Genomic DNA, 23,981 nt, shown 5'->3' on the forward strand with positions numbered 1-23,981 from the left:
ATGTTACCTATCAACTGTATGTCACTGGACACGGTCGAATAGTTCAAAGCAATATCTGTCCTGGTAGCTCGACACGAAGAAAAGGCTCGAGCACGAATTTGCTATTTGTAAATTTATATGAATTCCTTATACTTATATCAACGCATGCCGTTTCTATACCCCGAGTGACAGTCATATCCATGTTAAACCATGTAAGCATTCTTGGGGGTGACGTCAGGTCCAAATATCGAAATCGTCAAAACCACGATTTCTCGGATAGGCCAGTACCCTAACGTTTCAGTCGGATATTTACTCGCCCATGATAAATGGGGTGGTTGGCCGGAATCCAGAAATAAAACCATCCTTGTAAGGAAATTTGTCTCGTACCAGAGGTGGTTTAACCTTGGTTCTACCCGATTTTCTTCATTCGTATACCTGATAGGCAACATCTTAGTGTTGGGATAAAAGGGACCATGGCGTACAACGCCAACAAAACTGAGATATTAAAAACTTATTAACTACATTTACATGTCCAGTAATATTATGATGGATGTTAATATGTTTTAGTTTTGTCAATTACATATGGTGATTTCAGTGTACGAGATAAATGTCGGATATATTCGAAATTAAGGAATGTATCCGCTGAAAGTTTCGAGGCTTGTTTTTTTGTCATTCTAACTATTATTATACAGCATTCTGATTTGGGATATATTGAGGTCGCCTGTGTTCCGTAGTCTGAAGTAAAACCAACGGCTCTACTGACTGACAGACTATTTACAATTAAGTGCTCTGTGGTATCTTATAATCCAGATCCAGGCTAGATGGAAATAAGAAAGACAAAGTATTTATAGCCACGAAAGACGAAAATCACCATCATTACACTCTCGTGTTTTATATCGCCCGATCACCGATTAATATATCAAACAGCCATGTGAGCGGATAAGGATATTAAAGAGCGACGGTTTGATGACAGTGACAGAAAAAATATCGTAACTCAACTGATCTTTAATCAGATGGTTTATATTTTGTGCTCGGTAACGGCACGATAGCCCAAGGCGAACTGAGAACTCACGCGAATCTTTCAATTTATATAAAGCGTTCAAATATCAAGGAGCGGAGTTGGTGACGCGGCCAAGATTTGGCTGTAACACATGCAGCATAATCTCGAATCATCTCAATTAATATTATTCATAGCATTTTTATATAAAGCAAGTTCGTAAAGGATTACAGTTTAGAAAATAAAATCAGAGTGACATTAACAGGGCGGGTTTGTAACAAACCTGTTTATAACGGGTTTAACACCTTACAAGGGTTTCACGCTCAGGATTATATGACTTACCCAGAGGCAATCCGGCTTTCTCCACTCATAAAACCGCCCGCCATCGTATAAGTGACAAAAATTTTAATATGCCATTAAACAACAATCAAATAAATACGTAGATAGATTTATGCGGGCTATATCATCATTGTTTCACCCATTGCTGTCAGAAGAAGTGTTGTCAAGTACAACACGGAAGATGTAGCCTCCAGTTGGTCCTGTCTGACCATGATACGTGTCCTGATTTCAACTGGAGTCATTAATGCCACAGACTCCAGTTGGTCCTGTCTGAACATGATACGTGTCCTGATTTCAACTGTAGTCATTAATGTCACAAAGAGTATTCAGCTATCTACATGTATCTTCTCTGGTTAAAGTTCATTCCGTTTATTAGATACCAATGTCATGATCTAAAAATGTTTGGAGTTTGGTTATAGAACTAAGCGTCAACCTAATGTAATTAATCCATTCCGATAAAGTGATTATCTTCAAGTGCAGTCACCGTAATGTCAGGTCCCCTGGTTCCTGGCAGCACTGACCTTACCGGGGTCAAAGGGCAAAGTCTGATTCAAGTATATTGTGCATGCCTTAATAGTCTTCTGCATGTCTTCCTCCGTGGAATGATCGTTAAATCAATCGTCAATTTATCAGCCAAGTAAGACGCAGACATTTTGTGTATGCACTCTGAGAGCGGCGACCCGAATATCAGTGGTTCGAAGTGGATCGCTGTAAGTATTCCTAGCTGCCCACGCAAGATTCATGAATGATTAAAACTGATGCCATACATGTACGTGAAGCGGTTAATATGCTGACCTGGAGGTCTTGTAGTTCTGGTTATAAGCCAACACCACAAGCCAGAAGCATGTTTCACGCAACACGATTCGCAGTACCAACGTACAAATGTTGTTTTTAAACCATTCGGTGTTCGAAAACCAAACAAAATCATGTGTAACATAAATTGTTTTGTATTCATTCGACGATACATTATATACCATTGTATACAAACTGTATTTCGAAGGTTTCCCCATCATATATTTAGCTATACAGCTGGTATTATGTTTGCGATTAATGGCATGCGCTGCTTCGCTGAGGTGCACGTACAGTGAGGCAATCTGCATGTCTACGGGTTTAAACGTAGACTTGACTCCTCTAACAATGTGGTTCTATGTACTTCAGACACGTCTGACATTTTTCATCACGTGAGGTCTCCTAACTAACTCACGGAAGACGCTTTATCGCTGGACTTAATACCTTACTGTACATTTATACCGGTCAAATAGGATTTCTATGCATCATTATTCCACCCCCCACCCTTACTCATTTATCATGTGGACTGTTTAAACTGAAATAAAATATTATTACCATTATTATTATACTTGCTTACTTACTTACTTAATGCGACTCACCGAACCAACAGTACACTATCCTTAACGTTGTTGTTAACACGTTGAGGAAGTTTCCCCATGTACACCAAAGCTAGACGACCCTTTGTTCTGCACATTATGGTCATTTTAATCCATAACGGGGGGGGGGGGGGGGGGAGGAATATCTCGAGGCCTGTTCATCCTTTTGAATTGTATCGCCACGTTGGATATAGGAACAGTGACAAATAAAGCGCAGCTGAGATATATATATATAATATTATAGACGACTGATATACTAGTATGGTACACGATCTGAATACGGGTTTCACCCAGTCGCCTAGAACATACCTTGCATCTTTCCAAAATCGTTGGGAAATGATGACTGCTTCTCTTGGCATGGTTCTGTCCTAATTTTCTTTATATTCTTTCTTAGTTCTTTGATGGTTTGTGGTAAACGTCGTTTTGGGAATTGTCCTTGTGATTATTGGCCCGGAACGTCTATAGTGGTTTTCGGCTACTGTATGTCTGTTTCGACGCATAGATTCACGAACGAGGATTAATCTATAGTTAAGCTATAGGTAGGAGATTAAGCAGCAGGCTGTTTGCCGAGATGGTGGCTTGGAACCCTCTTTTCCCTGTTATGAATTAAAATGGCCTTGATAGTCTGGACAAAAGATCGCAATTATTACGTCCTGGCATATTGATCCAGCTTTTTTGGGACCAATTTTGAGGATTTTTCTTCCCATTTAGAACGAGGCTTGAAGCTCACCATATCCATGTTGTGGTCGAGAGGCGGTGACTCGAGGTTTAAACATCAGCAAACACACTGGTAGCGGTTTGGGTTCACAGGGAGTGTTCTGCAGCACTGGACTAATTAATCAGTCAACCATGTTGCACTGAGCTCTTGGTGGTATTATACACATTGTACTATTAGAGTTACTTCCCTTGCATCAAGTTCGATTTATCCGAAAGCTACTACTCGTGCTGTCTAGATACTTAATTACATCTGTAAAATACATATTAGCTCTATAGCCATCAACATTAAGGGTTTTTGTTTTGCATCGTCTAAAGATTCGTAACGCACAAGTGTATTAAACAGAATGAATCAATGAATGTTTGCTGTTTAACGTTGTAGCCTACATAACAATTTTTCAGTTTTATGACGACGAGGAGTCATTAGGTGTGTATACATATACTGTATCTTCTTGTTGCAGGGCAAGTCCATTCTGCCCTGAAGTCCATTGAAGTATCAGGCCTAAGACACCAGACATAGCACCCCTCCCAGTCATATTATAATGGCACTGGGCCAATCAGTCCTGTTTCCGGTAACAAGTTCAATTTTCAAAGGCTTTGGTATGGCCCGGGTCTAATCTAATCATTAGGCCACCGGAGCGGTGTGCATGAAATTGAAGTGTAAGACGAACAAATAAACAAACTCACAGGTCTGTTCCTGTACATATACATTTTGTTGCCAGAATAAGATGTAAAAAGGTACAAAATCGGAAACTTTAGGCTATACATTTTATAAATTTGAAATCTCGCGCTTGATTGTAGTCTTCAATATATACAGATATTTATAGAAAATTACCACTCCATTCAATAAAAATTAGGTATAAATTTATTAGGGTTAGACGTGTTTACGTTCGTTGTTGTTAGAAAAAGCCCAGAATGCCACTTCACATATAAACTTTAAGGCCAGGAAAACCTTCAAAAGCACAATAGCAACAATTCCTCAAAAGAAGACACTACCGAAAATCAACAAAAGAACCAAAACAATACAGTAACGAAAAAAGTTCCTAAATGTTCCGAAACTGTCGTTAAACATTTAATAGCACTAGAATTAACTTCTGCCGCTGGACTGCTGTTTTTGTTTGGGAGATCTAGACTTCCGCCTTGCAGATTTTGTGGAGGCCAGGGCTAGCTGTAGCCGCTGAGGTGTTAACTCCGCCGAAGAAGGTGTCTGTGTCGACAATGCAGAGTTGGGCGGCGTTCGCGGCGACGTCTGTGGTGCCCGCGTACCAGAACGTGGTGTCGGCGAAGACACTGGTGTTCGCTGACTACGACGCTCCCTTCTCCATCTGGTGAAACCCATGACAGTCGCCAACATTATGACAAGAGTTAACGCCCCTAACCAGATGGCGCCCACCGAAAAGTACGTCTGGGAGTGCTGGTCTGCCGCAGGGGGCGGACTAACGTCTTCCACTTTAACTGACATATCAAATAGAAGAAAAATGTACTTATCAGTGGATTTAAACCATTGATGCCATCATTCATTTCTTTTTGAGTTCATCTGACTCAGGTTTCTCCTTTATCTGGTGTATCTGTGAGGCAAAAATTCTAAAGGGGTCAACCCGCAACGCAGTTTCAGAACGGTTATATATTAATTTGTCTCTATCTGTGCTTACTACCGTAAAAGCAAACAACACCAGCATTAGCTGTTAAAGCTACCAAAATTCTACTGCGCCAGCTAGGTTCAAAATTATTTAAATCTAGTATGTGGTTTCACCTACCATCTTCTTTACGTTTATGACAAGAGTTAAAGTTGAAACTGTAGACTGATTTATTTATTTATTTATTTGATTGGTGTTTTACGCCCTACTCAAAAATATTTCACTTATAAGACGGCGGCCAGCATTATGGTGGGTGGAAACCGGGCACAGAGCGGGGGAAAACCACGACCATCCGCAGGTTGCTGACAGACCTTCCCACATACGGCCGGAGAGGAAGAAAGCATGAGCTGGACTTGAACTCACAGCGACCGCAATGGTGAGAAACTCCTGCGTCATTACGCTGCGCTAGCGTGCTAACAACCTGTAGACTGATGGAGGGATTCCAATTTTGTGGCAGCACAAGGCCAGCAAATGCTGCCCATCCACAAGCACGCCCCAGGTCCCAAACCCGGAGTTGTGTAAAGAAAAACGTGTTGGTCAATGTAATTTTTAATTTCAGTTTATATAAATTTCTACTCAACATCTTAGTGCAGATACACAATATACACGTCGCGAAATAGGTCTAATATTTTTCGGTATATGATGGCACCTTGAGTTTCAGATCAGCGCTACCACCTAAAACGGATTATTGAAAATGAGAAATATGTAGGGGCGTAAATAGTGATATCTGTGCCAGGTTATGTATTTTCTTTAGCTGTGGGCCTCTCAGGCCATTTCATGTGACGCTTGGAGTAAAACCACAACCAGGGCTGAAACCCTTTGATTGGCCTGACTGGACTGAAATGACCTGTTGTCAAATGGCCTGACAAATTCTCACATCCCTTGCTGTGTTTTATTTTCCAAAAAGCTCATCAATAAATTCTTACAAGTAAATTAGGAGCTGCAGACACATTGAACCGGCTGACAGCGTATTGTCTGAAGCTCTGTCAGTGCATTATACTGCTAAATTCCGCTATATACTCACGTGCTCCCGTTCCTGACACCGTGAATAGCAGACACTTATACTTGCCGACAGTGTTGATACAGTAACCAGACTGACAGGCCGTGCTGTTCTCACATTCGTCAATATCTGCAACAAAAACGGAGAAAATAAAACAAACAGTATGATTCGTCGATAACACTTCAGTAATGCTAAACATGTGCATAAGACCTTAAACGGACAAGAGACTAGATTATTACGTCACCATTTTGTAAATGGGGGTACATCTAATATCAACCATCACGTGTATTCATGGAATTCGTGATGCCATGAGAATTTATTTATCTGAATGGTGTTTTACGCGTACTCAAGAATATTATACTTATACGACGGCGACCAACATTTTGGTGAGAGGAAACTCGGGGAAAACCAAGAACAGAACTTCCCACGTACCGCCGGAGAGGACGCCAGCATGAGCTGAACTTGAATTCACACAGGCCCCATTGTTGAGAGGTTCCTTGGTCATTGCGCCCCGCTGGCGCGCTAATCACGTCGCCCGCGGAGGTTCAAACTATAGCTTTGAGAACACAAAACACCTTACCAAGACAAGTATGGGAGTTTAACGAGAGTGTGTACCCGGGGAAACACGAGCACGTGTAGTTACCCTCCCCATCCTCACATAGGTGATCACATCCCCCGTTATCATTGGAGCACTCATCTATACCTGACAAAAACACAACAAACATTTTGTTTGTAAACAATTTACTAAATCCCAATGTCTTAGTATTATTAAAATTAGTTTAAGTGTAGAGTTTATATCTAGACAAGTCTTCATTTGCTATTTTAGCTATTATGTTGCCTGGGAATGTATTATGGACGGATTAAGAATTTATTTATTTATTTGATTTGGGTTTTACGCCCGACACAAGAATATTTCACTTATACAATGGCCGGCTGGGATTATGGTGAGAGGAAATCGTTGTTGACGCCTTACCACATGAGGGGAAAGCAGTATGGACTAGCTGGATTTGAACTCCGTGATCTAAAAGAATGAAGGCTTACCTGTACATGATGACTCGTCCTGGTGTAACTGGTATCCATTTCCACATTCGCATCTGTAACTGCCTACTGTGTTAACGCACGTCATATCGCAGAGTGAGGCATTTGCGGAACATTCGTCAACATCTACAACATAGCATAACGCAGCTGGTATAGTTTATGACGATAAACCATTCAACAGGATTATCGCAATCTTCAACGATATACGATTGTAACACTTGCTCGACATCACAGACCTCCAGGCAGAGGTCTGGACGCGGGAGAGCAAGGTGGATACAGCAGTTTTTGGAGAGTTATGTATATTCCTTACATGTTTCTTGAGCAACACTTTTTTACTCTCTGACCAACTTTGTGTATTTTCTTTTTTATTTGGTCGTGAGTTGTTTTTACTAGCCTTTGTGTAAGCCCTGATATTTTCTCACTGAACTGTTTTCATATTGTATCCATGCAGACTTATATAGAAAGGAACCAGTTAAGTAGGTCCTGGTGTATACATAGCTTGTTCCTTAGGTAAAACATTTACTCTGTTGAAGGTGATAGGTTATTACCACAACGTCAGTGTTAAATATACTACTTTTCCAGCAGACCAGTCTTACAGTCCCATTGATATTACGCCAGGGATATTAGGCCAGAGATATCAACAGCCCTTCGTGTTTTTGTTTTTTTTTTGTTGGTTAAAAAAATAGGTTTACCTTATATCAGTATTATGCAACGGAGTATATGCTGTCCACTGGGATCAAAATACTCATAGATAAAAAATCCTTACCCAGGCAGGTTCTGGAGTTTAGAGAGAGTGTATACCCGGGGCGACAGGAGCACGTGTAGTTACCCTCCCAATCCTCACACACGTGATCACATCCGCCGTTTTCGTTGGCACACTCATCTATGTCTGAAAAAAGACAAAAACAGACGTGTATGTCAGGACAATGATCCGCTCCACTGTACTAAAACAATGGGTAAAATCTCGATAATTATTTCCGTGAGGCTTAAGTTCTTATAAAGTTGGTATTTGTGATGAAGCAATAAAGTAAAAACTTTCCAGTGTTTTATAAATCATAAGCGTATGTGTTTCGAAGAGGCGTGGTGTTGCAGTATACTATGATAAATACATCATACAAATACGATTAAGAATATTTGAACTATTACCCGGTACTACAGATAATCTTACTTGTACACGAAGATTGGTCTGGGTGTATCTGGTAACCACGATCACATTCACATCTATAACTGCCTATTATGTTAATACACCTCATAGCACAGGTAGAGACATTCAGCGAGCATTCGTCAACATCTGTAGCATAGAAAAACAGTAAGCATTGAATGAGTATTGCAATGAAATTGCTGTCCCCTAACAGCCTGATGGCAAATTTCCCTGCAAACTGAGAGTGGGTCCAAACTTGTTACAATTTAATTAATCATTTATTTCTTATAAACTACCGGGCAAAAGAAACGTATAACCTTGTTCAGCACCACAAGAAAGAGAAAGAAAGACAGACAGTATCAACATGATAAGCATTATATTGCAATAAACCATTTTCCAAGTTCTGTTCAAAAATTCAAAGCCATATGGATATTACACTTGCTGTCAGGCCGAGTAAAGAAGGCATGGGGTAAATCTGAAAAATTACACAAATGGAAGTAAAGGGACTCCCTTAAAAAGGTGTACCTAATGTCCTATCATGTCATAAGACATATCGTTAGTAGCGTGTGTGAGCACCCATTGCATCAATTAAAGCCAAAATGGAAGTCGTCAGCCGCCGGATGACGTCATCAGGAATTCTGTCCCACTCCTCAAATAAAGCCTGTTCGAGCTGTTGCCTGTTTTGTGGGGGAGGGACGCGTTGTCTCAGACGTCGATCAAGATGATCCCACAGATGCTCTAAGGGATTCATGTCTGGCGATCGTGCTGGCCAAGGCAGTACGTTGACATCAACGGTGTCCAGATAATTTAGTACAACCCTGACGGTATGAGGTCGTGCATTGTCCTGCTGCAAAAGGATACCCCTTTGCTGTTGATGCACGAATGGCACCACAACAGGTTCCAATATTTCATCTCGGTATCTCTGGCCAGTCAGATTTCCCTGGATGATGACCAATCTCGTTCTCACCTGTCCACAAATTCCGCCCCATACAAGCAACCCACCAGCACCAAAAGGGTGGACATTCTGAATGCAGTTTTGTGCCAATCGCTCTCCCCTGCGTCGATACACACGAATTCGACTATCATTTCTGAAGAGGTTATATCGGCTTTCATCAGTGAACAGCACCCTTTCCCAGTCTCGTCGCTGCCATCGACGTACAACTCTTGCCCAACGCAGCCTGTTTTGACGGTGTAGAGGAGTCAATGCCATTCCACGGAAGGGGCGATAGGCTCTGATACCACTCACGCGGAGTCATCATAAGATTGTGCGTCTGCTGATGGGATGTCCCAGTGCCGTTTCCACCGTTTCCGCCGTTGACGTCAACGTCACAAACCGGTTACGCAGGTGGATTGTGCGGATGTACCGGTCTTCGCCAGGCGTTGTAACACTTGGCCTGCCCGATCTTGGACGATCTTGTGTCCTGCCTGTTAGGCGGTAACGACCCAACAGTGTGCTGATGGTGGCTTGACTGCAATTGAATGTTCTGGCAATGTGGTGTTAACTGGCCCCCATGTCGGCCATACCAGTGGCTCTATCACGTTCTGCTTGTGTAAGTCTCGGCATCTCTTAGATGTTTTTTTATGGTATTGCACCCTTACCATGTGCTACATCGGTATTTATATGGCGGTCATTATCGAGGATTTTCAACAGGACCCGAAACTCTGTTTTTCCAATTTTCCATGATGTCTTACGCCAATTTCAATGAATCTCGTTAAAAAGTGACGTGTACACAGGGTGCTTATGTGCAAACGTATTCGCACAACGTTCAAACTTATTCAACTTATTTTTCCATAGAAAAAACTGCATTTAAAAGTTATACGTTTCTTTTGCCCGGTAGTTTATTTGAGTTTCACAACGTAATGAAGAATATTGCACTTACACAACCTGTATCATGGCATTATAGTGGGAGGAAGCCGGGCACAGCCCGGAGGAAACCCACGACCATCCGAAGGTTGCTGGCAGACCATCCCATCCAGTGGTTCCACAGATCAGTTTTGCATAAAATAGAAAGGCAGTAACTTGAATATTGAAGTCATATTATTAGTCTATATTTCGGTCACGATATTTGTGCCATCATCAGGAAATATGTGGCAAAGAAAAGCAGTCAACAGTTTTCAATGATATTGGAAAGATGCAAGATATGTTCTAGGCGACAAAGTGAAATCAGTATTCAAATCTTGTACTATGGTACAATATAATTTGTCAATCACAATATATGTATCTAAGTTGAGTTTTGATTGCAACTGTTCATATATCTAGCGCGGCAATCTAATTTAACACTATGAATATACATCTCCTAGCCCGGGTTAAGCGGAGTAAAGCGGAGTAAAGCGGAGTAAGGCACAGTCATGATGCAAAGCGCCAGAGATCCTGGACGATCAAGAGAATTATGCTGTACTGTAATACTAAAGAAACTTGAAGTGAAGGCGTTTGATAGTATAATCTCGACACACCATATCAATATATCCTATCAATATCACCATATCAATATATCATATCAATATCGCCATACCAATATATCATATCAATATCGCCATATCAATATATGACCTTAATAAATACCAACTAACCCTATAGTTTAGACAAGCCATTCATTTTTGATACACAATCTGGTTGGGTCTTTCTTTTGACAGAACCAAAAAGAAAGCAGCTCACCCAGACAAAAGACCCCATTAGGGATGTAACCTTCAGTACAGTTGCAGGTTCGACTCCCATTGGTGTCAGTACACTCCTGCTCACAGCCGCCATTTTCAGTCAGGCACTCGTTAATATCTGGAATATACACAATTATACAACTACGGCGTGACTAGTACACAAACAAGCTTGATACTTATTAATATGATATCACTGAATTTCGCTTAAGCCGGACCTATTTCTTCACCCGCATCACGCTGAACGACATCAGCAGGTCGTTGTAGCTTATGCATGATCTCTACACATGGTTTCACACATGTACGATTTTCATTTCTATTGTTTTTTTTATATATAAGAATCAATAATATGCTTTAAGCCTATAAAACCAGTCATGTTGACTTCTCTCATGCATAATGAAGGCATGTAAAATCTAACTTCACTTTGTTTCTCACATCTGAGAACCTGCAACCACTTTCGACCGTACTAGCGACGATTTGATGCGGCATATTACACCGTTTGCATGGTTGTAAGAGTATATACAGTTTCTTTTTCACCAAAAATTCAATCTAGCTAAAATATTAACGGCAGATAAACAACACTCACTTGTACAGTTGAAGCCATTATTGTTAAGCTTGTAGCCTTCAGGACAGTCGCATCTGTAGCTACCGGGGACATTAATACAGCTGTCTGAGCAGTCCGACAAATTCATGTAGCATTCATCTACGTCTGGAAAATAAGGAAGAAGCTTTAATGTTTGTGATGTATGAACAACTTTCCAAATGTCTCTGATTGGATTGATAGAAGAAATATTACACCAATAATAGTATTATTCACTATGTTGATCACTTGGCATGACACCAGCCAGGACACACTACCTAGTCACAGTACCTGAAGAAGACGAATCTGCCAAGAAACCGCAAATGGCAAGAAGTTACAAGCTAGTACTGGGCTTTTGTCACCTGTAGGTATCTTTATAAACATTTAGGCATATCTCGGTCACACCAGGGTGTTCTACGCATTATATAATGAAATTTAGATCAAACTTAGAAAAAAAGCAAGTTGCAATTCGGTAGGTCTTTATCTCGTAGACTTATACATTAATACATTTTCATAAAAGTAAACCTGCCCAAAGTACCATCATTCATTGCTGATCACCAAGCTCAAAGTATGCGTAATAAATAAAACTTTCCTTCCCAAATCCGGGACTGAATCCACCGCGGTCTGGAGTCCTGCAGCTCTGAACTATGTTCCTATCCCGCTACCAAAATTAAGATCTTCTTTACCATCACAGGAATGTCCGTCATATGCCAATGTGTATCCATACGAACAAAGACAGCTATATCCGCCATCCCAGTTTTCACATTCCTGCGTGCAGTTCCCATCATTGTCTTCACATTCGTCATCGTCTAAAACGAAGGGAGAGATACTTGCAATATACTGTATTATGTTACATGCTATGTTTCTATAGAAAGTTAAGAGAAAGAATCAGAGATTGTTACGGTGAAGTTTATTGTTGCAGGAATACAATCTTGAAATCAAACAAGCTAAGGGAAAAGATAATGTTATTGCAGATTGCCTGTCTCGTGTATAAGTTGTGTATAAATTGTTTAATTGCATGTGGTTTTACAATGTTGTATATATTATTGTTTAAGACATATTGTAAGTAAAAAAAAGTTAGGAAAACTTTTTTTCTTGAAGAGTGGGTGTGTTATGTGCACGACTGCCGCCGGCTTCTAAACTTAGCTTGCCACTGTTTACATATGCTGAGTTCAGGGCCTGCTGTCTGCCTCTGCCTTAGAATGTTCCAGAATACCCTCAGTTCGGGGCCTGTTTGTTTACAACAAGTGTTCAAGAATTTTCTAATTCTAGACAATTCCACCAGTCTATATAAGACCTATGAAAGCAGGTCAAAGGAGAGAAAGGAGAATTATTGAGAGTTTTGGATGCTTTCTCTGTGTGTTACTTTAGTAGGCCTTTTGTGCTGAATTTTGGTGTCTTGATAGCCACTGGCTTTGTTATATCCTATCTCCACCGAGCACTTGTTCAGTCTGAACTTATTTAATTTTTGCTCTTGTGTACACAGTGCTTAATAGTACACGGACCCTGTCTGTGGAATTTTGTGTATATTTCGTCATACACTCAGTTATACTGTGGATTTTTCCCTCTTATTTGTGCATTTATGCCTGCATGGTTTTCAGCATTGTGGAATATATGCGTCCGTTTGGACTTGACACCGTTGTACATGTAAGGACTTTAGTGTTTGTATAGATACTGCTATCCTTTCTCGTTAAACTTAAGTACTTTAGTATTTGTAAAAGCCTTGTTATCTGTTCTTGTTAAACCTAATAAATTGTTGTAAAATAAAATCTGCTGGTTTTGGTTACTTTTTTTGTGTGGCTAAACTGTCGTGTATTTCGAACAAGCTATCTCTTTATAATACAGACAGTTTGGGTCGTAACAATCTTTACTTTTGAATTTTTACTAAACATATTTCGAGGATGAATAAGGAAACGAAATGAAAAAAAAAAGAATTTGCAGTTGTCTTGAATGAGGCATACATTACACATGTGGCCAAAATATCAGTTCAAACTCAAAACGATGCAACAAATATGGTAAACAATTTGTTCAAAACTTGAGCAAGATGAGCTTTCCCGACCACTGACGCACCTATACATGTCTGATTTTCATTCTCCATATGATAGCCTTTCCAACATTGGCAACTAAAACCTCCCTGGTAATTTTTGCATTCCTGAGAGCAATTGCCGTTGTTAACATCACATTCATCGATGTCTGAAAAAGAAAATTTTCCAGGTTATCCAATATATCCTTTATCAGCACATGCTGGTGGACAATTTTCACCAGGCCTCAAGTATCAGAAAAAAGGGCTAGGGCAAGCCTCAGATTACGGGCTAGGGCAACCGTCAGATTTCGGGCTCTGGACAAAGGTAACTCAGAATATGGACAAGGTTAACTCGGAATATGGACAAGGGTAACTCAGAATATGGACAAGGAGAAGTGTGAGAATATGGACAAGGGTAACTCAGAATATGGACTAGGGTAACTCAGAATATGGACAAGGGTTACTCAGAATATGGACAAGGAGAAGTGTGAGAATATGGACAAGGGTAACTCAGAATATGGACAAGGGTAACTCAGAATATGGACAAGGGTAACTCAGAATATGGACAAGGAGAAGTGCGAGAATATGGGCAAGGGTAACTCAGAATATGGACAAGGGTAACTCAGAATATGGACAAGGGTAACTCAGAATATGGACAAGGGTTACTCAGAATATGGACAAGGAGAAGTGCGAGAATATGGGCAAGGGTAACTCAGAATATGGACAAGGGTTACTCAGAATATGGACAAGGGTAACTCAGAATATGGACAAGGGTTACTCAGAATATGGACAAGGAGAAGTGTGAGAATATGGACAAGGGTAACTCAGAATATGGACAAGGGTTACTCAGAATATGGACAAGGAGAAGTGCGAGAATATGGGCAAGGGTAACTCAGAATATGGACAAGGGTAACTCAGAATATGGACAAGGGTAACTCAGAATATGGACAAGGGTTACTCAGAATATGGACAAGGAGAAGTGCGAGAATATGGACAAGGGTAACTCAGAATATGGACAAGGGTAACTCAGAATATGGACAAGGGTAACTCTGAATATGGACAAGGAGAAGTGTGAGAATATGGACAAGGGTAACTCAGAATATGGACAAGGGTAACTCAGAATATGGACAAGGAGAAGTGTGAGAATATGGACAAGGGTAACTCAGAATATGGACAAGGGTAACTCAGAATATGGACAAGGAGAAGTGTGAGAATATGGACAAGGGTAACTCAGAATATGGACAAGGGTAACTCAGAATATGAACAAGGAGAAGTGTGAGAATATGGACAAGGGTAACTCAGAATATGGACAAGGGTAACTCAGAATATGGACAAGGGTAACTCAGAATATGGACAAGGAGAAGTGTGAGAATATGGACAAGGGTAACTCAGAATATGGACAAGGGTAACTCAGAATATGGACAAGGAGAAGTGTGAGAATATGGACAAGGGTAACTCAGAATATGGACAGGGAGAAGTGTGAGAATATGGACAAGGAGAAGTGTGAGAATATGGACTTGGGCAAGTGTCATATACAGGCCAGGATAAGAGTCAGACTGCAGGCTAGGGGGAGAATGTGGACCAGGGCAAGTGTGAGAATGTGGACCAGGGCAAGTGTGAGAATGTGTGGACTTAATTGCCCGAGAGTACGATATTCGCTGAATAGCTGCAGACACACCAGGTGGATTTTTTCGTCGATCATGGTAAGCAGGTTATGTCATGTGACGTGGCAAACCATGTGACACAAATGAAATTTTACAGTTCAAAACAATTCTGTGTTGTTTGATTGGTCAGCTCGATCGTCTTGGTCACCGAATGGAGCAGACACACTACGTGAACAGAATGAATTCGCCGGGCATATTTCTTGTCACTTGTTTGTACAATCGAAGTTCGAAGCGGACAAGATCGCCTGCGAAATACTCCGTCGCCGGCGCGGACACACTAGACAGATGTCTAGTAATTCACAAAATACGCCTGTACGAGCGAAAATATATGTCTAGTGTGTCCTCTGCTTAAAACATGACGACTTACCTTGACAACTGGAGGAATCGTGCTTCAAAAACCAGCCGGAATCGCAGCTGCATTCATAGCTACCGTTTAGGTTACGGCAGGCCTGTTCGCATCCAGATATATTCAATAAGCACTCGTCAATATCTATAGAAAAGGATAAAGATATACACGTCAGATTAATAAAGTGTAGTTTGTAATAACCGAGAATAACTGTTTAAAGTGTACAAGACCTGGAGATACCTATGCGGATGGTCTTTATCTGGATTAAAGCACTGTAACAAGGGATATATTTCCCAGTTAGCTTCCACATCATTTCGATGATATCCTTATCTTGTGTTTTCATAACAGACCGCTTTTGTGGCTCACAGTATTTATAGTGCTACCTCAGTGCAATGTTGTACCGGAGAAGGCAGGCAGGACACTTACACAGTTAATGAACGGACATCGATCTGCCTAGACGCTGATCGATACGTGTCCAGCATACGGCAGTGGAGGATGCATAAAGATTAGCGTTTCAGAACAGTACTTAGAGAAATAATTAATTAAATAAACAAATGTTTGAATTAATATTTTTTCATTTATTTTGCTGGCAAATGCTGTATTCAAGGCTTTCACCTATACATGTGTTGACCAGCACACTTGACCAGGTATTCAATGAGGATAAATACTAGGCAACTGTAACAAACTATATAGTGAAATAGCTTCGCATGGTTTCCTCACCTATGCAGTTGTGGCCATCCTTCTGGAAGCCGGTGTCACAGTCGCACCTGTAGCTGCCTATCTCATTATAACAATTCTGAGAACAGTTATGCGCCCCAGTTTTACACTCATCCACATCTGAATAACAGAAATAACAGATCCCAAATTTTACACAACAGGAAAATAGTGAAAGTGAGTGCTGCCATATTATTCGCCATATGCTTGCTTAGTTGTTTTGGGCACTAGGTTAAGCAGTTAGCTGGCTTGACGTAGTGTCAGATGTATAATGAGGTCGATAACTTAAGGATCACAGTGGAAGTATTTTTAATATCTGATGTAAATAAACTATTATTGCAATAACCTTACACGTCCGTATAGACTACAATTTCACCCGAGTAAAACAAGGAGGAGGAAGAAATCCCTTGTCAGTTCACTGATGGTGTTGAAAAGATGATCTGCACCGAGCCATATGCTTGGAACACACCACAGCACTACCTTTGAAGCAGATTTTACCTTGACATGAGTGCGCATTGGCGGCTAGGCTGAATCCCTCCGAGCATGTGCATATGTAACTGCCGACTGTGTCTGCACACAAGTCTTCACAACCCCCATTAAGCTGCAAACATTCATCAATGTCTACAACAAAAATTTTTAAGAAGAAATTATAGAAGTCGTAAATGCTTTATACTCATATACACATTGATGTAGTTAGATAGGAGAGGAAAGGAAAGGGAAAAAAAAGCAAAGCAAAGCAAAGCAAAGCAAAGCGAAGCAAAGCAAAGGAAAATTAAGCCAAACAGGAAGTAAAAGTTGGGAAAGACACGGTCATTTGCTAAAACAACCAGTTTTTTTTCTGTGCAGTCAATGTATAGGTTGCCAGTGTGCAGTGGAGTTGATGGGTTTCTTGATGTCAACGAATAAACGGGATCTTTATTTATTTATTTGGTTGCCATACTACATAATTCACTCATACGATGGCGACCAGCAATATGGTGGGAAGAAACCAGGCAGAAACATGGGGGAAACACACGAACATCCGTTGGTTTCTGGCAGACCTTCCCAGGTACAGCTGGAGAGGAAGCCAGCATGAGCTGGACTTGAACTCACAGCGACCACACTGGTGAGAGGCTCCTGGGTCATTACGCTGCGCTAGCACGCTAAGTAACTGAGCCACGGAGGTCACTGGATCTTTATTATACCAACATAGAACCGTATTTTTTATGACCTTCTTTGTTGCAATGACTATGCATTGGTACAAAAAAGCGACCTTAACACGAAATATTCACTTCAGAACCTGTAGGATCACTGATCCATACACTGAAGAACTTACTGTAACAGTTGTCACTGGTAGTGTTGAAGGCATAGCCTGTATCACAATCACAGTCATGGGGCACGTCATCGGAACTACCACACAAATCTAAAAGAGAACGTGTAACATTACAATAACTAATGTACTAATCGTGAATATTCGCTAACATCTGTCTGATATAAGGGAGTATTGGGCATACCCGTATATTATGATGGAAGTGTAACTGTCATCACTTACATGGTATCTGTTCACAGGTAGGCCATACGTCCACAGGCATATCCGTAAAATGTGCTAGGAGTGTAAATGTCATCACTTACATGGTGTATGTTCACAGGCATACGTTCACAGGCATATCCGTAAAATGCGATGGAAGTGTAAATGTCATCACTTACATGATGTCTGTTCACAGGCATATCCGTAAAATGCGATGGAAGTGTAAATGTCATCACTTACATGATGTCTGTTCACAGGCATATCCGTAAAATGCGATGGAAGCGTAAATGTCATCACTTACATGGTGTCTGTTCACACGCATATCCGTAAAATGCGATGGAAGAGTAACTGTCATCACTTACATGATGTCTGTTCACAGGCATATCCGTAAAATGCGATGGAAGTGTAAATGTCATCACTTACATGGTATCTGTTCACAGGCATATCCATAAAATGTGACGGAAGTGTAACTGTCATCACTTACATGGTGTCTGTTCACAGGTATATGTTCAAAGGAATATGTTTACAGGCATATCCGGGATGGAAATGTAAATGTCATCACTCACATGGAAAATGTCCACAGGTATATCCATATTATGTGATGATGGAGGAGCAAATGTCATCACTTACATAGAATAAGTTCACAGGGACAGGTGCATTCTTATTGTGGAAAGGGAATGTAAATGCTATGATTTACACCGAATACGCTCGCAGCCATATCCATATTATGTGATGAAAGTGTAAATGCCATGATTTACATCGAATACGCTCGCGGGCATATCCGTATTGTGTGATGAAAATGTAAATGTCATCACTTAAATGGAGGACGTTCACAAGTATATCCGTATTATGTAATGGGAGTGTAAATGTCATGACCTACAGGCGTATCCATATTTTGTGATTGGGGTGTAAATGTGGTGACTTACATGGTTTACGTTCACAGGTATATCCATCTGATTGGAGAGAGTACCCTTCCTCACAATAACACAGATAGCTTCCGAGTGTGTTCGAACAGGCTTGCTGGCAAATGGTCTCGTTGGAGCACTCGTCGAAGTCTGAAATTTTGAAAAGAGATTAAAACCGTAATGTATCAAAACTGCACTGATTAATCAGTTTTATGCTTTTGTTATTTTGACATAAAACAGAAATCATACAACCAAATTTAAAAAAATCAATTCAATTTATGTGCGATGTGTATCAGAAATGGACTTTGTCTCACAACTCAAAGTATATCAAATACACAATCCTGTAATGGACAGTTCATTACTGAGCCACGGCGCTTGGGGCGTGCAATTTATTTCTACTTTTTTAAACTAGCATTTATAAGAGCAGTTAGAATAAAACACTAATTGAGGTAAATTGACAAGCCTCCGCATTTCACCGGTTACGTGTGACCATTTGACAACTATCACATTGTCGTCGATCGCTACTTTAGTTCTACTCTCTATGCTGTTGTCCGTACATATTTATTACCTTGACAAGCCTGCCCATCAGTCAGTAATGTAAACCCATCCATGCAGGAGCAGTTCCGGCTACCTTCTGTGTCCTCACATATGTGCTCACAGCCACCGTTATCAGCTCTACACTCGTCCACATCTGTAATTCAAGTTTCCTCAAGTAGGCACATCTCAAGTATATCTGTTATTGTCTACTGTCAGGTACCTAATGAGGATATCGCCCCGCCTTACTAGGTACACCTGACAAACCTCCTCATGAGGATACTGCCCTACCTTGCCAGGTACCTGACAAACCTCCTCATGTGGAAACTGTCACAACATACACCGTACCTGACAAACCTCCTCATGAGGATACCGCCCTACCTTGCCAGGTACCTGACAAACCTCCTAATATGGGAACCGCCACACCTTGCCAGGTACCAGAAAGCCTCCTAATGTAGGAAACTGTCACGATTTACCAGATATCTAACAAACCTAATAAGGAAACCACCACACCTTACCAAATACCTGACACACCTCCTGTTGTAAGACAGTAGTCGGATCAGTGGAAGCCTTCATTTCGAATACAGAACCTAACTGGTTGACGGCTAGTTGCTTTCCCGAACGAACCAGTGGGTGAGCTTGGACATGTCTCATGGATGTGTCGTCCGGAAGACACTAAAGCAGGCCGTTAGCACTTTCATTTATCCTTAGTTCAAAAGAAGTAGCACATAGTAAGTGTTTGCGTAATAACTGTAGGGACTTACTGATACACGTCATATTGTCCGTATCCCACATGTAGCCATCTGCACATAAGCATGTGTATCCTCCTAGTGTATTTTGACAGCCGTCGCTACATTCCGAACGGTTCGTCTCGCACTCATTTATATCTGGCATACAAAAAAGGATACTGTGAGAATGTCGTAATGAGCAAAATGAAAACTGAAATCGAATTCAAAAGATGCAGAGAAACACAAAGTATTGCAACACAGACAATTCTGGGGATAGTTCAGAGGCTAAGGAACAGCCAACCTTTCTAAGAGATTTACCTTGACAGGTAACTCCATTCTCCAGCAGATAGTAACCCACCTCACACGAACATTGAAAGCTTCCATCCGTGTCTTCGCAGATATGTTCACAACCGCCGTTGCTTATATCACATTCGTCCAGGTCTGGATAGGGAAACATCAACTCAAGGAAAGTATATCGACACAACGGTAAATGTATTCGATCAAATTTGAACCAGTGTATACATTGACTGAAGAATTCATTTGGGACAAGAACAAGTAAATGGGCAGCCAACCAAAGCATCACTTAAACAAAACTAAGCTATTGCATATTTAAAATGAACAAGGTAAGAGACAAATAGAACTGCTTCTATTGGGTTAAAAAGTATCGTGTAAAGCACTAAAATACGCCTGGGCTATAAGTTCAGCTGCCCGAGCTAGTGTGTTGGCAAACTAATGAGGGTACAGGTGAAACAAGCTTGAAAAATCAGATCAATCAAATATAGGTAAGTTTTGGGCAAGGGGTAAAAACATACTGGTACAGTTCCCTTGGTCATCCGACAAACTATATCCTTTGTGACAATCACACTTGTAACTTCCTTCGGTGTTGACACAAAGCTGAGAGCAATTCTCATAATCGCATTCATCGATATCTGTAAAATGAAATAAAAGGATAAAAACCGCGGATATTTCACGGAGCAACGGACTGACGAAATCTGAAAGGCTTGTATTTATTTTTTGTGGTGACATTGCACGAACGCTTGCTCAACCATGTAGATTAGATTTTCTAAAAGTTATGCCTTGCAACACATGCAGCCAACTAGCACTGTTACTTGATTAAGACATATTGATGGCTATATATACATTAAAACAGATGTCTTCTAAGATGTCTGTCAAAAGACATAACAATAGCTACAAATGTATACATATAAAGGATTCAGAATAGCCTAAAAAGCGGGTTTTGGAATCGTCTTTCACAATTAATCCAGAGTTGTGCATTGATTTATTTGATAAGTGCTTTACGCCATGATCAAGAATATTTCACTTATACGACGGAGGTCAGCATTTTGGTGAGAGGAAACCGGGTAGTTGCCCGGAAGAAACCCACGACCATCTGCAGGTTGATGCAAAACCAGTTGTGCATTGACGAACAGATAATGATTAGCCAAGCGAATTGGACTACTTACTATGTACTGATTAATAAAAATAATGTATGGAATAGATAAAACATATGGATGAACCTATAAATGAGCATTAGCTTAAATAGGCAGAACATTCTTGGATTGTACATTAATAGATGTGGATTAACCAATAGTTGCAGATTGACCCATGCCTGCACGACATAGGTAATAACCAATAAAACATATTCCAATTTATACAGGTTTTAAATCGGAACAAAATTTATCATACCGATTCAGTCTTTCAAGGTTTAGCTTTATTTAATACAAGTTGTAGGGTTGGTTAATATCTACCTATGCATCTCTCGCCGTCAGCGTGAAGCTGGAATCCGCGATTACATGAACAAATTCTACTTCCGGGAATGTCTGTACAATTCTGGTCGCAGCCCCCATTGTTCACAGCGCAGTCGTCAATATCTGAACAGCATTTTAAACAACATCAATGTTTGTCACATACTACCCCAACTGTTTGCTGTGCTGTAGCAATACTACAACAAAGGACTTACAACGGCAAAGTTTAAAATACATATAATGTCTTCATAACAGAATGAAAGTATATAATAATATTGTCAATCTTCTAAATGTGTAAGGTGACACAAATATGTAAATGCCAACAAACGCTACAAATGCTGCTTCACAGTTTACCCTTCAATATACGAACAGAAAATTGTTCTGTAAAACAAGCTATTCCTTTTCAATGGGGAACCTTTCCCGTCCAAATAACAGAAGAACAAACTGCGCAGCCTGTTGCCCAATCCTTCATTTGCCATGACGTTTGGTGGACAAACTGGCAATGACGTTTGGTGGACAAACTGGTAATGACGTATGGTGGACAAACTGACAATGAGGTTTAGTGGACAAACTAGTCATGAGGTTTCGTGGACAAACTGGTAATGAGGTTTGGTAGACAAACTGGCAATGACGTTTGGTGGACAAACTGGTAATGAGGTTTGGTAGACAAACTGGCAATGACGTTTGGTGGACAAATTGGTAATGACGATTGATGGACAAACTGGTAATGACGTTTGGTGGACAAACTTGTAATGGGGTTTAGTGGACAAACTAATCATGAGGTTTGGTGGACAAACATAATGATGTTTGACAGACAAACTGGTGATGACATTTGGTGGACAAACAGGTGATGACGTTTGGCGGAAAAACAGGTGATGACGTTTGGCGGACAAACTGGTAATGAGGTTTGGCGGACAAACTGGTAATGAGGTTTGGTGGACAAACTGGTAATGAGGTTTGGTGGACAAACTGGTAATGAGGTTTAGTGTACAAACTGGTAATGAGGTTTAGTGTACAAACTGGTAATGAGGTTTAGTGTACAAACTGGTGATGAGGTTTGGTGGACAAACTGGTGATGAGGTTTGGTGGACAAACTGGTGACGCACTCAAGACAACAACAGTCACTGCGCCAGATGATGTGACCCATTCATGCATTTACTACTCAGCATTTGTACTTAGCTTGTCCGGACACTATCTACATCACCCGGAAGTACTAAAGAGGGTACTGAAACATTCCGTTTCTCTTCCTGTTTATACGTTTGAATTGCTTTCCCAGATGATTCGTCTATCGCCTGTCTGATATCTTCCGTTCATTAACGAATTCATGACAATAAGTCGGGCCCTACTAGACTGAAGATCTGTACTTGAGTATCACTCAGCCTTAGACTTACTGTTACATGTGTAGCCGTCTGGGTCAAGTGTATACCCCTCATTACACTGACATAAGTATGATCCAAAGGTGTTCATGCAAGAATGACTGCAGTTTGTTATGCCTTCGCCGCATTCATCCAAATCTGGGATTGAAAGCAAAAATGTAAATTTAAGTGCAATAGTTAATAAGTCATACAGATTTTTTTATTTATTTGATCGTTATACAGCACCATACTCAAGAATTCCCCACTTATTCGATAGCGGAAAGTTTCACGTGTGAAGAACACAAGCCTGAAGTAAACCAATGAATTTTGACGAGTAAATGGAAAACTCCCATACATGAACACATACATTATATTGCCATCCACCAATATATGTCACATTTTAATAAATAGATGAACTGCTCAACTATAACGGACTATTACTCAACTATTACAATGACATCCGGCCCCTTAAATTATCTTGGTTATGCAACGTTCCAATATAAAAGAAAAAAAATCATGACTCCCACAAGAACAGAAAAGGTAAGTAAGCATTACAAACGTTAATCGCTAACGAACTCTGTAATGGGAAACGAATTGTCTTATGAGAAACGAATTTTCTAATGAGAAACGAACTTTCTAATGAGAAACGAATTTTCTAATGAGAAACGAACTTTCTAATGAGAAACAAATTTTCTAATGAGAAACGAATTTTCTAATGAGAAACAAATTTTCTAATGAGAAAAGAACTTTCCCCAAGAGAATAACAAGGGTTATAATACTTAGTTATTTATCAATCAGAAATGCCACTTGATTTTCAGGTTGTTGGGTTGTTGTTATGTTACACTTTGCCTGTGAGGCAATCCCGATACAAAATGGGTGAGTCACGAGGAATGAATGAATGGTTGCTTAGGGTTTAACGTTATACTAAACAATGTTCCAGTCATATGACGACGAGGAGTCATTAGGGGTGTGTACTGTATATATACACTGTGTCTTTC

The 23,981-nt window shown here is 40.5% G+C and overlaps 1 protein-coding gene across 1 annotated transcript in view; it reads right to left on the bottom strand.

The window, feature by feature from the left end:
* Nucleotides 1–4,501: 4,501 nt before the first annotated feature.
* Nucleotides 4,502–23,981, bottom strand: part of LOC135473670 (fibrillin-3-like) — a 40,523-nt gene continuing 21,043 nt past the window's right edge. The window contains exons 18-34 of the mRNA XM_064753534.1: nucleotides 20,696–20,812; nucleotides 20,202–20,324; nucleotides 19,190–19,312; nucleotides 18,643–18,771; nucleotides 17,525–17,611; nucleotides 16,708–16,830; nucleotides 16,216–16,332; nucleotides 15,517–15,639; nucleotides 12,149–12,271; nucleotides 11,469–11,591; nucleotides 10,887–11,003; nucleotides 8,258–8,380; nucleotides 7,856–7,978; nucleotides 7,093–7,215; nucleotides 6,695–6,754; nucleotides 6,076–6,180; nucleotides 4,502–4,869 (exon numbers count right to left, since the gene is read on the bottom strand). Of these exons, the coding sequence (XP_064609604.1) occupies nucleotides 4,502–4,869; nucleotides 6,076–6,180; nucleotides 6,695–6,754; nucleotides 7,093–7,215; nucleotides 7,856–7,978; nucleotides 8,258–8,380; nucleotides 10,887–11,003; nucleotides 11,469–11,591; nucleotides 12,149–12,271; nucleotides 15,517–15,639; nucleotides 16,216–16,332; nucleotides 16,708–16,830; nucleotides 17,525–17,611; nucleotides 18,643–18,771; nucleotides 19,190–19,312; nucleotides 20,202–20,324; nucleotides 20,696–20,812 (2,207 nt within the window). The remainder of the gene's footprint in view (nucleotides 4,870–6,075; nucleotides 6,181–6,694; nucleotides 6,755–7,092; nucleotides 7,216–7,855; nucleotides 7,979–8,257; nucleotides 8,381–10,886; nucleotides 11,004–11,468; nucleotides 11,592–12,148; nucleotides 12,272–15,516; nucleotides 15,640–16,215; nucleotides 16,333–16,707; nucleotides 16,831–17,524; nucleotides 17,612–18,642; nucleotides 18,772–19,189; nucleotides 19,313–20,201; nucleotides 20,325–20,695; nucleotides 20,813–23,981) is intronic.

This window comes from Liolophura sinensis, chromosome 8 (assembly GCF_032854445.1).
Source record: "Liolophura sinensis isolate JHLJ2023 chromosome 8, CUHK_Ljap_v2, whole genome shotgun sequence".
NCBI lineage: Eukaryota > Metazoa > Mollusca > Polyplacophora > Chitonida > Chitonidae > Liolophura > Liolophura sinensis.